We start from the raw sequence: 13,075 nt of genomic DNA, 5'->3' as shown, positions 1-13,075 counted from the left end.
AGGTTCTGGAGATACTTGTGAACCAGCAAATGCTGAACTACAGGCTGACCTGTGACTGTCATTTCTCTTCCAATTCCTGTCATCTTAGTCTAAAACGGAGGATCTGGATCCAACCGTTCATAAAATGATTAAAAATGTACAATGCCAGATACCAAAAATGCTTTCAAAACAATTTTCAGACTAAGAGAAGTATTCTGTCTTCTAGAGATATACAAGAGAAAATGTTAGTGATATTTATATGATACAAAGTCTAGGATTTGCTTCAGGTTGTCTATACTAGGGGTAGGGAAAGTTTCAGGGAGCTGGAGAGATGGCTCAGCAGCTAAGAGCACTGACTGCTCTCCCAGAGGTCCTGAGTTCAATTCCCAGCAACCACATGATGGCTCACAACCATCTGTAATGAGATCTGATGCCCTCTTCTGGTGTGTCTGAAAACAGCGACAGTGTACTCATATACATAAAATAAATAATTCTTTTTTTTTTTTAAAGCTTCAGATATGAAGGCAACAAGATTGACCATCAACTAGTGCCCCCCCCCCCATTACTCCAACACTAGAGAGGCTGAAGCAGGAGGATTTTGAATTCTATGCCAGCCTGGGCTACAGACTGAGATCCTGTCTGGGCCACCCTCTAATATTTTTATCCTTAGTTTATGACCGTGGGTGTCTGTGCACCACATGTAGGCTCTCAGAGCCCTGGAACTAAAGTTACATTTGTGAGCTACTAGGTGCTGGGAACTAAATCCAGGTCCTCTGGAGAAGCAGCCAATGCTTTTAGGCACGGTGCCGTTTCTCCAATCCCAGAATAACCCACTCTTGATTAGCCTACTCTGAGGTTAAAAGAGACCCACTAGTTAAATCCACGGACCTTAGCATAGGCATTTTCATGGAGAACAATAGGAAAGGGACCTAATTGTCCCCTAGTCAGCAATGTCTGGCCTTCGGTTTCAGTTTTTGCACTTGACTTCTTTTCTTGGCACGACAAGGACAGAAAAACAAGTCCATTAAGAGCTAGAAGTAGACAATCACAATCGTAGCTCTAGCCAGCAAATCCCACGTGTGCCCTTCATCCCCGATGTGGGCTTTGGCCCTGAATTACTGAACATTTTGTTTTGTTTTAGACAAGGTCTCAGGTGGCACAGGCTGGCCTTGAACTCAGTACGTAATTGAGGATGAGCTTCAGCTACTGGTCCTCATGTCTCCATTCCCCCAAGTTCTGGGACTATAGGCAAGCGCAACCACGCTGGGCTCAGGCCCTGCTGTGGATGGGCCCAGGGGCCTCATGCATGCCAGGCAATCAGTCTAGCAACTAAGGCACATTCAGCCCATTGCTTTGCAACCCCCCCCTTCTTTTTGGGGACAAAGTCTCTCTATATGGCCCTGACTAGCCTGGAACTCACTATGTAGACCATGCTGGCTTCGAACTCACAGAAATCCACCTTCTTCTGCCTTCAGAGTGCTAGGGTTAAAGGCCTGTGCCACCATGCCCAGCCCTATATTACCAACTTGAAAAAGACTTTACTGCTTCTGCGTTATTTTATGAGGGGATAAAAGATTAACCCACTTGCCCTTTAGGGTAAGTGTGAATTCTAAAAATAACTCTTAATATTCTTGTGAGGGACACACAACAGAGACAGCAGAAAACTTGGTTGAGCCTCTTTTTTTTTTTTTTTTTTTTTTTTGTTGTTGTTGTTGTTCTTTGCATATTAGAAAATAAAAGAGCTCCTGCAAAATCTGATTCACAGCTCCCACTTTCTCTGGAGCACTGAGTTCAAGGGCCCCACTTGTTTCTGAGGAAAGACTACAGATGTAATTTAGGACACTGCCTCCAGTTTTGGAGGATCTGACTAACTTCCCAAGTCACCCACAGAGCCTCTGGTTTAACCTGTAAACCTTAGGTTTCTTGTATCTCCTTGAGACTAAAAGGCCTCTTTTCTCTTCCAACAACCCACACCCTGGGAAATCAGTCAGACAGCTTACACCATCTTATACTGACTGGCATGTCAGTTAACCTTGATGGTGCTAAAGTGCTTCTCAGACAGAACTTTTGGCTTGGCTGTTTCTTTTCCCAGAAGTAATTTTCCTCATTCCAGCAGCAGAAGAAAAATTTGTATTTATATTGTTGTGTGTGTGTGTGTGTGTGTGTGTGTGTTGTCAAACATGTGTGTTTGGGGGAAGCTCATGTATGTGGGAAGGAGTGTACCCATGTATGTGTATGTATGGGAACTCCACCATGTATATGTGTGTGTGTGTGTGTGTATGTGTGTAACTCATGCATATATGTGAGAGTTTATGTGTGTGTGTGTGTGTGTGATGCATGTGGGGAGGGGTTTTCTTCTGTGTGTGTGTATGTATGTGTATATCTCATGCATGTGTGTGTGGCAGGAGCTCATGCATGTGGGGAGGGGTATGCCATGCATGCATATGTATGAAAACGCATACATATGTGTGTGTGTGTAGCTCATGCATGTGTGTGTTAGCTCATGTATGTTGGAAGGGTTGTTCCTGTGTGTGTGTGTCTGTCTGTCTGTCTGTCTGTGAGCATCTGTGTGTATATGTGAGCATGTGTGTGTATGTATTTGTATGTGTATATCTGTGCATGTGTGTATGTATTTGTGTGTGTGTATATGTGTGTGGGGAGCATTGGTAGACATCTTCTGTCACCCTTCACCTTATTTTGGGGACAGGATCACTCACTGAACTGGCAGCAAGCTCCTCCCATGCTGGTTTGCAGATGTGCCCTGCTACAGCTGCTGTGCATGTATCTTGCTCAGGTCCACATGTGTGTGCTACAAGCACTTTACCCACTGACTGCCTTCCTACCAAAGCCTTTTCTCTTCCCTCCTTCTTTCCTTCCTTCCTTCATCTATCTCTCCCTCCCTGTACACTCCCTCCCTCGTTCTCTTTCTCTCTCTTTCTTTTTTAAACTTTTTGCTTTAAGGGGAATTCCAATATTAACATTAGTTTCAATTTCCAAACCTCCTCACAAAGCCTTTAAGAAAGAATTTGTCTCCCAAGTCATACATTTTCTACATTTACATAAAGTCCAACTCTTGTATGTGTTTTTTTTTTTCAGAATCGTGTATTTTAGTTGTTGTTGTTGTTTTTCTTTTTTTCAGAATCCAGAGGTAAATTTTATGAGAAAAGTGAAGCCCTAGAAAAGACCTTTTACTTGCCTAGAAAAATCACCTTTACAGTGGCTGGAGCGAAGGAATCATGCATTGCTACTGGACACTTGCCTGGGCAGTTCCAGCTGTGAGGAAGACTCATGTTCATTGAGAAGGAAGAAAAACATCAACAGAGCTTCCAGTAAATGCAGGTCAGGAAAAGACTCAGAGTCAGGGAGATGCTCTGTGGATAAAGCACTTGCCATTCAAGTGGGAGGCCTGGATGTGGGAACCCCAGAACCCGTGTAAATAGAGCATGGTGGCCCGCCTGTGATTCCAGCCTTGGGAAGGGAACCTTGGTGAGCAGTAAGTTCAGTTGAGAGACTCTGCCTCACTGAAGAAGATGGAGAGCTCAAATACAGCCAGTGTTAACACTGGGCCTGTGCACATTCATACATACATTTGAACATATAAGCCACATATATACAGATGTAAAAGATGGCATAAACAGCCGGGTATAAGATGAATTAAATATTTTAGCTAAGCCATATTTTAAAAACCCACAATCCTGGTATTTTATTTACAAGCCTAGACTGGGCAGATTTTGGGGCTATGCTAACTTATATCCCAGCCATATGCCCCTTACTTGCTGTTTTTTTTTTTCTGGCCACATGTTCATGATCTATCTCCTCTCATGGTGGCTTCCTCCTCTCTGCATCTCCTTTCTTCTTTTCTCCCATCTCTACCAGTGACACGCCAGTCAGGTAACTGAAAAACTTGCCTACTTCTATCTACTGCAATCAAAGGCTTTAGGCTTTTATTGACCAATTAACTTGGGGAACAAGGTTGCATAGCATCACTCCGTGTACATGAGGATCTCCTGGGTGGGGAGTGGGGGGGAAACCAGATCTTGGGAGCTAGTATTTTTCACTTGAATACATACCAGCACTGAACCAACTCCCTACAGCTGGGGTGGCAAACCATAGATAGCTGTAATGCCAACACTTAGGAGGCTGAGGCAGGAGGATCAAAAGTTCAAGATCAGCTTGGGCTATGGAATGAAACTGTCTCTCAGGGAAAATTAAAATAACAGAAAGCAAAAATAAACAAAAAATGTTGACAACTTCTCACTTAGCTCTTCACAAAAGGTAAAGCAGTGGTTCTCAACCTGTGGGTCACCATCCCTCTAGGAGTTAGGCAACCCTGTCACAAGGGTTGCCTAAAATACAGATACTTATGATTCCTAACAGTAGTAAAATTAGGAAGTAGCAGTGAAAATACTTTTAACGTTGGGGCATCACCACCATGACAGGGACTGTATAAAAGGGTCACAGAAATAGGAAACCTGCTAAAGGGTTAAGTGGTCTGCATTAGGCATATGTGACGTGGTTTCAGGAGTACTTTTGTATGGTGTGTGTTGTATAGGGTCTGGGTACATACTTGTGAGTTTGGATGAATTCGTACATGGGTGCATGCAAGCCCACATTCTGTGTGTGTGTGTGTGTGTGTGTGTGTGTGTGTAGGCCAGGTCAACAAGGTTGTTACCACTTTCTTTTTGCAACAGGGTTTCTCACCAACTCTGAAGCTTATAGATTCAGCCAGGTTGGCTGGCCGGTCAATGGGCTTCAGGGGTCTATCCCCAGCCCTGATGTCACCCCTGGCTGCATACGACTTTCAGTAAATCAAACCAAAGTCTCATGCTCATAGAGCAGGACTTCCCAGCCAGAGGATGGACATTTCCTATTGCTTACTATGGTCTCTGGGATGCTATTTTTGTAAATACATTTATGGAAATTTATAGCACAAAAAGAATACTTCTGTGGTTCTAAATTCCATAACGTCACCTAATGAGAGTATCAGTTACAGGCTGCAATGCTGGGAATCCTTACTACCTTTTCCCCCTCCAAGTTCCTCCACCTCCGTATTCTAAAGTAAGGTTTATTGGAGAGGGAAATGATCGAGAATGTGTTGATTAGTGTTTTAAGTATCAGTTTGATTTCATCACACTTAAGAGTAATTGTGTGGTAACTGGATGAGCCCAGAGCCCAGAAGCCTCCAGAGACCCAGCAACTCCAAGAGAAGCGGAGAGCAGCTCTTCCCTCTTCCTGCTTCACCTTAGAGACCCAAGGACTCAGGGAAGGCCAGGTCTCCATTTTCAGTCAGGAACCATTTCCATGGAGGGAGGAAGACTGTAGATTGTCCTGAAGCTGTTTCTATTTTGATGCTAATTCACTTCCCCAAGAAGGGCAGCCTAGTGGAGTATTCAAGAGGTGACTTCATCTGTCTGATCCTTCCCATTTTAATTACTGAAATAGAGGTGAGGGCAGGTGATTGGGCAGGGTAAAGGAGGCGGAGAGAAAGAGGGTCAGAGGTTGGAGAACAAGTGAGGAGAGAGGAGTTCCAAGATGGAGAACCAGAAGAATGAATTCGATCCAGGTGGGCTTTACTGACCTCAGGTAGCTATGAACATTTAAGGATTTTATAGGTCTAATACCTCACATAGAAGGGTAATTTATTCTTTTGTCTATTTGATGTAATCTTATTGAGTTGAGGGTTTGTGAATTGAGAACTGATATAAAAACTTGTATGAGAAGCTATCGGGTATTAGAGTTGTGTTTGTGTTGGGATGTGGGGTAAAGAAACACCCTGGGACGGAGGTAGTAAACAGGCAGAGTGAACCGCCAAGGGAAGGGAGCCATCGGACAGAGTGAGACCGAGGTGGCGGTTCGGACCAGGTAACCAGAGTCCGTGGGCGCAGCTCCGTACTAGAAGCGGGCCCTCGAAGTGAGACCGTGGGGCCGATAAAGAGATAAATCTTTTTTTTTTTTTTTTTTAAATATTTACTGCAACAGCAGACACTTGAAGATGTGGAGTAGGTCTCCAGGACTTCAGCAGGGCATGCAAACTTCTGCTTTCAGATGTAAAACGCATTCCTGCTTCACAGGCAATGACAGCATGCAACCAAATCATTTATAAAGGTTTATTAAATGTCAGTAAATTTCTTTACAAAGCAAGTATTAATAGTAAAGAGACAAACTTTTGCGAATTACGTACAAAAGTAAAAAGCCTTATTGAATAGCCATTTGTTTGGTGAAATGAAACCATACCTCCTCCCTCTCTCAGACCTCCTGTAGAAATAACTTACTGCTACTCTCCAAAGCACTGATCCAAAAAAAAAAAAAACAAACAAAAACAAAAACAAAAAACAAAAACAACAGTATCAGATAATGTGCTTAGTTTCTGGAAAGTTTTAAAAAAGATGTATGGGAGAAAAATGAACCATGTCTTGGTAGGACCAGCATCTGTAAGGGCCCAGCTGTGCCTCTATTAAGGCTTCTTGTGCCCTTCGAACTTGCAAGTAACCAAGAAAAGGCATTCAGGATATTTTGCGATTCTGCTTTCAAGTAAGAGGTAAAGAGAAGGTACACAGTCTGCTTCATTACCATATGCACCCAGCAAGAAGACACGGCCTCCTTCCTCCCTGTCATTCCCAGTGCCACTCCCTTTGGCAGTGCTGAGCAGAACCAGAACTCCGTACTGAGAAGGTGGTTTATTACCGTCAGTGATCCTCACAGATCCAAAACATACCTCATAGATTCAGGTAGGCTTCAAACCATCGGGCAATTTCATCACTATTAACATAGCAAAGGTCACAAAAGTCACAGTACAGCCCACTAAACACTACCACAGGACTAGTGCTTCAATAAAAAAACAAGTGGTCATCTCTGCAGTTGGGAAGTTGAGCCAGGAGGTTCTTGACTTGGCGACCAGCCTGGAGTACACAGGGAGACCCTGCCTCGAAAGCAGATATACAAGCCAACAAATATAGAACAATGTTATGTGCCGTCCTGGCACCCAAGGGTGGTGAGACCTGAACACTACATACAGGGAACAGATAAATTCAAAGGCTGATGTGGGTGAGCACTGCCTTGATGAGTCTGATGCCTGACTGCCAGGCAAGGTTGCAAGTATCTAGCTGATGGTATCTGAAAAGCCATCATTAGGTTTGACACAAAATTCAAGCCTACTGTAAACTGACTAAGCCCTAAACTCGTACCGTAAGAAAACGGGTAACGTGTGCCCCCATGCTTTCTAGGCTGAAAGGCCAACCACACCCCAGCTAAAAAAAAAAAAAAAAAAAAAAGACAAAGCAGAAAATACCTTCATTCAAGCAGCATGAACCAAAGATCCCTTGACTCATGGAATTTAACGTGTTGAAATCACAGGGAAGAGACACGTAACCAAAGTCTGATTTCCAAATAAGAAGGACCTGAAAAGTTTTATTCCCTATCTTTCAAATAACATTAAAAGAAATGAAATGGTAACAAAGCGGCTTTCTCTAGGTTTATTAGGGAATTTCTTACAAATGGGCTTTACAGGTAGGATCCGTTGGGTCATACAGAAAATTCAAATTAACACTGGCGCTTGGTCTTCTCAGATGAGAAAAATAACGTCGCTACAAATTGCAACCCGGAGTCACGTTTCAGATGGTTTGTTTGGGGTTTTGCCTAAATGTATCATTAAATAATGAAAGCACCAATTTGAGGGTTTTCCAAATCGCTTGAGTTTCAGGATATAACCGCATAACTTGGCCATTTTATTCTTCATATAAACGAGGCATAACCGGATGTGAATACCAACACAGAGAAATACATGCCATCAAAACATAAGCCCAAACATTTGGGCTTACACACTGAAAGGTAAGAGTTACTTAGAGGCCACATGCTTTTTGCTGCCTCTAACAATTCTTGTCACTCCTGGCACTAATGTGGTCTTACTTTCTCTTATGTTAGAGCAACAGCTGCAACTAACGTAACCAGCATTTCTCTGTTGAGTCTCAACTTGAGAACTTCACCAGAGTGAAGAACCCACAATGCACTGCGATGGGAAAACAGACAAAAAAACCCCAACAGCTCCTCTTCAGGACACTGATTCTTGCAAGGCTGAAGCTTCCCTCTGGCTATCAAGTACTCTTTCCAGATAGAAAAACTGATATGGAGGCATTCATTGAATACAGACAGCATTTGGCAACATCTCCGGCCATTACAGATACCAGGGTGGCAACTGCACATCTTGAATTAAGATCATAAGAAAACATGGAACAAGCCCTTTCCCCATTAAAAGGAAAATTAAGGTCTAAATCTGTGTTGTTCTTTTATTTGTAAGGCAACTCTGTAAGATAAAAAAATTTTGAAGTCAACTAAGACACTTCTGTGGTTCTTTGTCAGTAAGCAGAAAGGATTGAAGGAGGAGTCTAGAAGTAGGGTACAGCCACTCCATGTCGCACCCCGAGACATGCACAGTCTAATGCCCCACAGAGCCTCAACTCCAAGGCATGGCTCAGGGAAGGGGGAAGTCAACACACTGCTGGTTGAGCACCTTTACAGTTCTGTCGGCTAAATTTCGTCTCCCTCTTCACACAACTGAATTTCACTTCACAAGGACCCAACTTTCAGGGTGTACTTATCAGACTCTGCAAATGTGGATCATGGCTTTTTGGCTGAGCCTCACAGTTCTTTAAATTCTAAGCCTGTATAGATTACATGTATAGATTACCTGTATATAACCCTGTATAGATTACATGTAAGTAACCCACCAGTTCAGAATGCATCTAGACTGCACTGTTCTGAGATGCTGCATGCTTCAGACGGAAGCTGCAGATGCCCAGAAGGATGCTGCCTCTAGTCGGGAGCTCTTGTTCTTTCTTGGTAACAGTCACAATGGAGAAAGTCAGAGATCCTGCTCGGCCAGGCAGGATTTCTGTGCTCACCACAGAGCTCAAATGTAACCAGACACAAGTGTATTCTGGAGGGACTGACTTTGGCCTTCACTGTAGCTAGTTGTGGCCAATGCACAATGTTTGCTAAATTAACACAGAACACGTGTTACTATGCACACACTCAAATGCTCATCAGCCCTGGAGTTGTGCTAACCCCATGAATTTAAATGCTATATTCTTTTGGGCAAAAAGGACCAGATGTAGAACCAATCAAACATCCATTACACCTGCGCTGTGGTACTGGGGTACATGTCTTAAGCTCACGATATTACCAAGGCAAGAAAGCACTGGACTTCATAAACAAAACAACAGTGAGAGTTTAAATCCAAGACAGGTCAGGTCTCTCAAGCACATACTGAGGAGCCCAGCTATCGCACCCTCCGGCAAGGAAAAAGGAAAGCCACTGCCTGCCAGCCTCAAAGTTGGCCAATCTTTCAAGGGCCCAATTTTTACCTGAGAACAGTCACACAGTAAAACAACAGGCATCACAAGTTACTTCATGGGCGCAATTTAATTCAGCAGTGGTAGGTGTGTGTGTGTGTGTGTGTGTGTGTGTGTGTGTGTGTGTGTGTGTGTATGTGTGTGTGTGTGTAAGGCAAACCTCCTTAAGTATGAACCCAAACTTTTTATTTTTAGATGCATTCTTTAGACATTCAAATGTACCTCAGTGAAGCTGCTATCTCACACACAAGGACATACACAACACATGCAAACTATACTGCAGGGCACTGGAAGGATGCCTTCTGGAACAGTTCACAGGAAAATACTGCCCACCAAGCTCTCAGTGATAAGAGAACCCGGCCAACGCCACAGTTCCAAGTTGCTGAGGCTGACACAGTGGGGCAAAAGGAAGAAGACCCAACACAGCTCCCTCCAGCTAGACACAAAAGTCCAACGAGACAGGACGGAAATGCCACACCCTCGGCCCTCTGGAGTCGCTGTGATTTCCATTAGCAAGGTGCTTGCCCTTTCTAGTTGCTGTTTTGGCCAGCACGGCTCTGACATGGCACACTGAGTTAGTGATGACATGTATGGCAACAGGAAACTACATGCCACTGGTCACCTCAGACCAACATAGCACATGTACCATTTGTGACCACATCAGCATCAGGCTGAAATCCATATTGTAAACTTAAACACAAAGACATTACCTTCAGAAATTAAAGAAACAGAGACAATAACAAAACCAAACAAATGACTGCTGTGTGAGTAGGGAGGCTAAAGCCTCTGTGGGCTGAGGCCACTGCTCCTTAAAACTTTTCTCTACCTGCCCTTTCAGACCAGGGCTCACCCTAGCTAGGCATGTTACTGCTGTGTAAGGCACTCTCTCTTTAGAGCTGAATGTTCACAATCTCATCCCTACAAGTACTTAAAGATACTGCCTATTCTTGGCACTGCAGAAGAATTCAGTTTGCAAGCAGAAGAATTCTAAGCCTGAAATACACCTAGTGTGAGGTTGGCCAGGAAGTTATAATTGGATTCGAATGCAAGTCACAGTGAAACCGATCAGAGCCCGAACCCCAGCAGATATTGGCAATGTATTAATTCAGCAGCTGTCAGCCACAAACTAAAGGCCACAGATGGAATAAGATTTCCAAGAAGTTAGACACAGAATTGGAATTTTTCTAACTGCTGTTGTAAACTGCTATTTAAAAAGAAAAACAAGACAAACAGAAAACAATCAAGATCACAACCAGGTATTAAAATAGCAAGTCTGTCATCACTGGAGCATAAGCTGCTTGAGGTTGTCATGAAGGATCGTGTCCTTCACATCTCGGAACACAAGGCGGATGTTCTCTGTGTTGATGGCCGTGGTGAAATGGTGGTACAGCGGCCTCTGCTGCTGGTCCCGGCGTTTTCCCCGGAAGCATTCCACCAGAAACTTTTGGACGTCTCTTAAGCAATGCGGGTCCCCTTCAAATTCTGAGAAGTAGTCTTTGATGCTTACAACTTGCACTTTCTCCTCAAGCAAATCTGTCTTGTTTAAGAAGAGAATTATAGAGACATTGCTGAAAACCCGGTTATTGACAATTGTTTCAAAAATGTTCAGAGATTCTGTAAGGCGATTGGTCAGGCGGTCCTCCATCAGCACCTGGTCAAACTCACTCGAAGAAACAAGGAAAAGTATAGATGTCACGCTGTCAAAGCACTCAAACCAGCGCCTCCGTTCTGATCGCTGGCCACCTACGTCCACCATTTTGAAAGGAACATTTTTAATTTCAAAGTCGTACTCATGGATGCCTTTGGTGGGTCTTCTGGCAAGCAGGATATCTTGCTGTGACGGAATGTAATCCTGGAAGAGAAAAGGATTTATCTTAGGAGTACACAAGTAGCAACTGGCCCAATAAACAGATATGCAAAGTAAACGATTACCAACCAACCAACCAACCCAAGGCTGGCCTCTAGGTTGAGACCCTCCCACCTCAGCACCCCAGCTGCTGGAACTCCATGACCACTCACCTGGAAGTGGAGCTCCAGGTGATCTCACCCACCTGCACTACCAACCGGTCCTCACTCCTAGGTCACGCCAGAATAATCTCACTGCCCCAGCATCTCCATGCTGATCCTCGCCCCGTTAAACACAGAAGAATCTGAGGATGTAACTCACGAGGCTCACTTGTGATGCTTGGTTCTGACCTACTCTCTAATTCATCACACCTGCTTTCTTTTTCACCTCCTTCACAACTCTCAATAAGCTCCACGCTGTCACCCACGTGGAAGACACTTTATCTTGCACAAATGGTTAACCACATGCATTTCAGACCTTAGGCTCATCTGTTTTTAGGCAGTGAGGAAGAGCTCACTGAGGAAGAGCTTGCTCTGAGCACCATGCCTGCAGAGGAACAGGATGTTCACACCTGGAGGGCACTCACACCTAGCACACTTGTCAAGACTGTTAGCTTTTCTGAGCTCTCTATGTAACCACTGCTATAGTCACAAGTCTGGCGCTGAATTTGTCATAATCCTGTATCTGCCTTTTGGGCACAAGGACTACACATTTACTCTCCTGCACAAGTGAGTGAGACAGGTGTGTGTGTGTGTGTGTGTGTGTGTGTGTGTGTTTAAGGCAGTCTTACTATGTTGTCCTGGCTGACCTAGAACTCACTAACAACTCTCCTGCCTTAGTTTTACAAGTGCTAAGATCTCAGATCCTACTTTCCAGACCATGTGACCAGGGAAACAGTAAGATCTTGAACAAAGGCAAGTGCTAGTTGCAAGAGTGAGCAACTGCCTTACATCCTTGACTGGTTCTTCCTTCTTGGGTTAGTACTTTTCCACAAGTCATTCGGCTTTTTGGCAATACTTGAACAGGAACAGTTTTAATACTTAACTTCATGGTCAAAATATTTTAAAAGTCAAAGGATTAAAAAAAAATGTGACTTTACAAGCTGTCTGCATTTTATGCCTTTCTAAGGGCTCAATGCAGAATAGGGTTTCTATAGCTTCAGTTGGAGAAGAGCAAGTGCGACTGTACGATTTGTCCTGAGCTCAGAGAATGGGCGCTAAGATGCCGCACGGTCAGCCTTACTCCCCTCTCTCCATGCTGTTATGTAACCTTCCCTCTAGAGGTAGCTTCAGAACTATTCTCACCCTAACAATTTAAGCACCTACTGTATACAGCCAGGATTGGCCTCTACTATTTATGTATAGGCTATTTGTTGATTGCCTACTTTGTGCCAGGCACTGTCACTAGGTACCAGGGACTTAACTTCTGCAAGCAAGGTTATCCTCACTAAAGAATGGATAAAGAAAAACAAAATAACCACCAGTGTGTTACATGAAATAAGGAAGACAGACAGGGAGACATGGCACCTGTGTTAGCCAAGCCACCATTGCCAGCACCAGGGCAGAGTTCAAGGTCAACTTTTACTACATGGTGAGTTCAAGTATAGCCTGAGCTACAAGAAACACTGCCTCAAAAAACCACCAAATAAACAACATCAAAACCCCAGCAACGACGATCAAGAGGGTGTACATGAACGGTGTGCTTAGAAAAACCTGCCTGAAAAACAGAAAAGCGGATCAGACAAGCTCTCTTTAGACTGTAAAAATCACTCTCTTAAAAAAATCATTATCCAGGCATTGTGCATGCATTTAATTCAGTGAGAGGCAGACACAGGCAGATCTCAGTAAGTTTGAGGCCAGTCTGGTCTACAAAGCAGGTTCCAGACCTATGAAATGAGACCCGC

General features: G+C 43.9%; 1 protein-coding gene across 1 annotated transcript in view; it reads right to left on the bottom strand.

Annotated features, from left to right (window-relative positions):
* Positions 1–6,072: 6,072 nt before the first annotated feature.
* Positions 6,073–13,075, bottom strand: part of GNA13 (G protein subunit alpha 13) — a 37,211-nt gene continuing 30,208 nt past the window's right edge. The window contains exon 4 of the mRNA XM_080923352.1: positions 6,073–11,178. Coding sequence (XP_080779478.1) covers positions 10,606–11,178 — 573 coding nt within the window. The 3' untranslated portion in view covers positions 6,073–10,605. The remainder of the gene's footprint in view (positions 11,179–13,075) is intronic.

The sequence above is a fragment of the Micromys minutus genome (genome assembly GCF_963924665.1).
Source record: "Micromys minutus genome assembly, chromosome: 10".
NCBI classification, from domain to species: Eukaryota; Metazoa; Chordata; class Mammalia; order Rodentia; family Muridae; genus Micromys; species Micromys minutus.
This window is presented reverse-complemented; position numbering and strand designations above follow the sequence as displayed.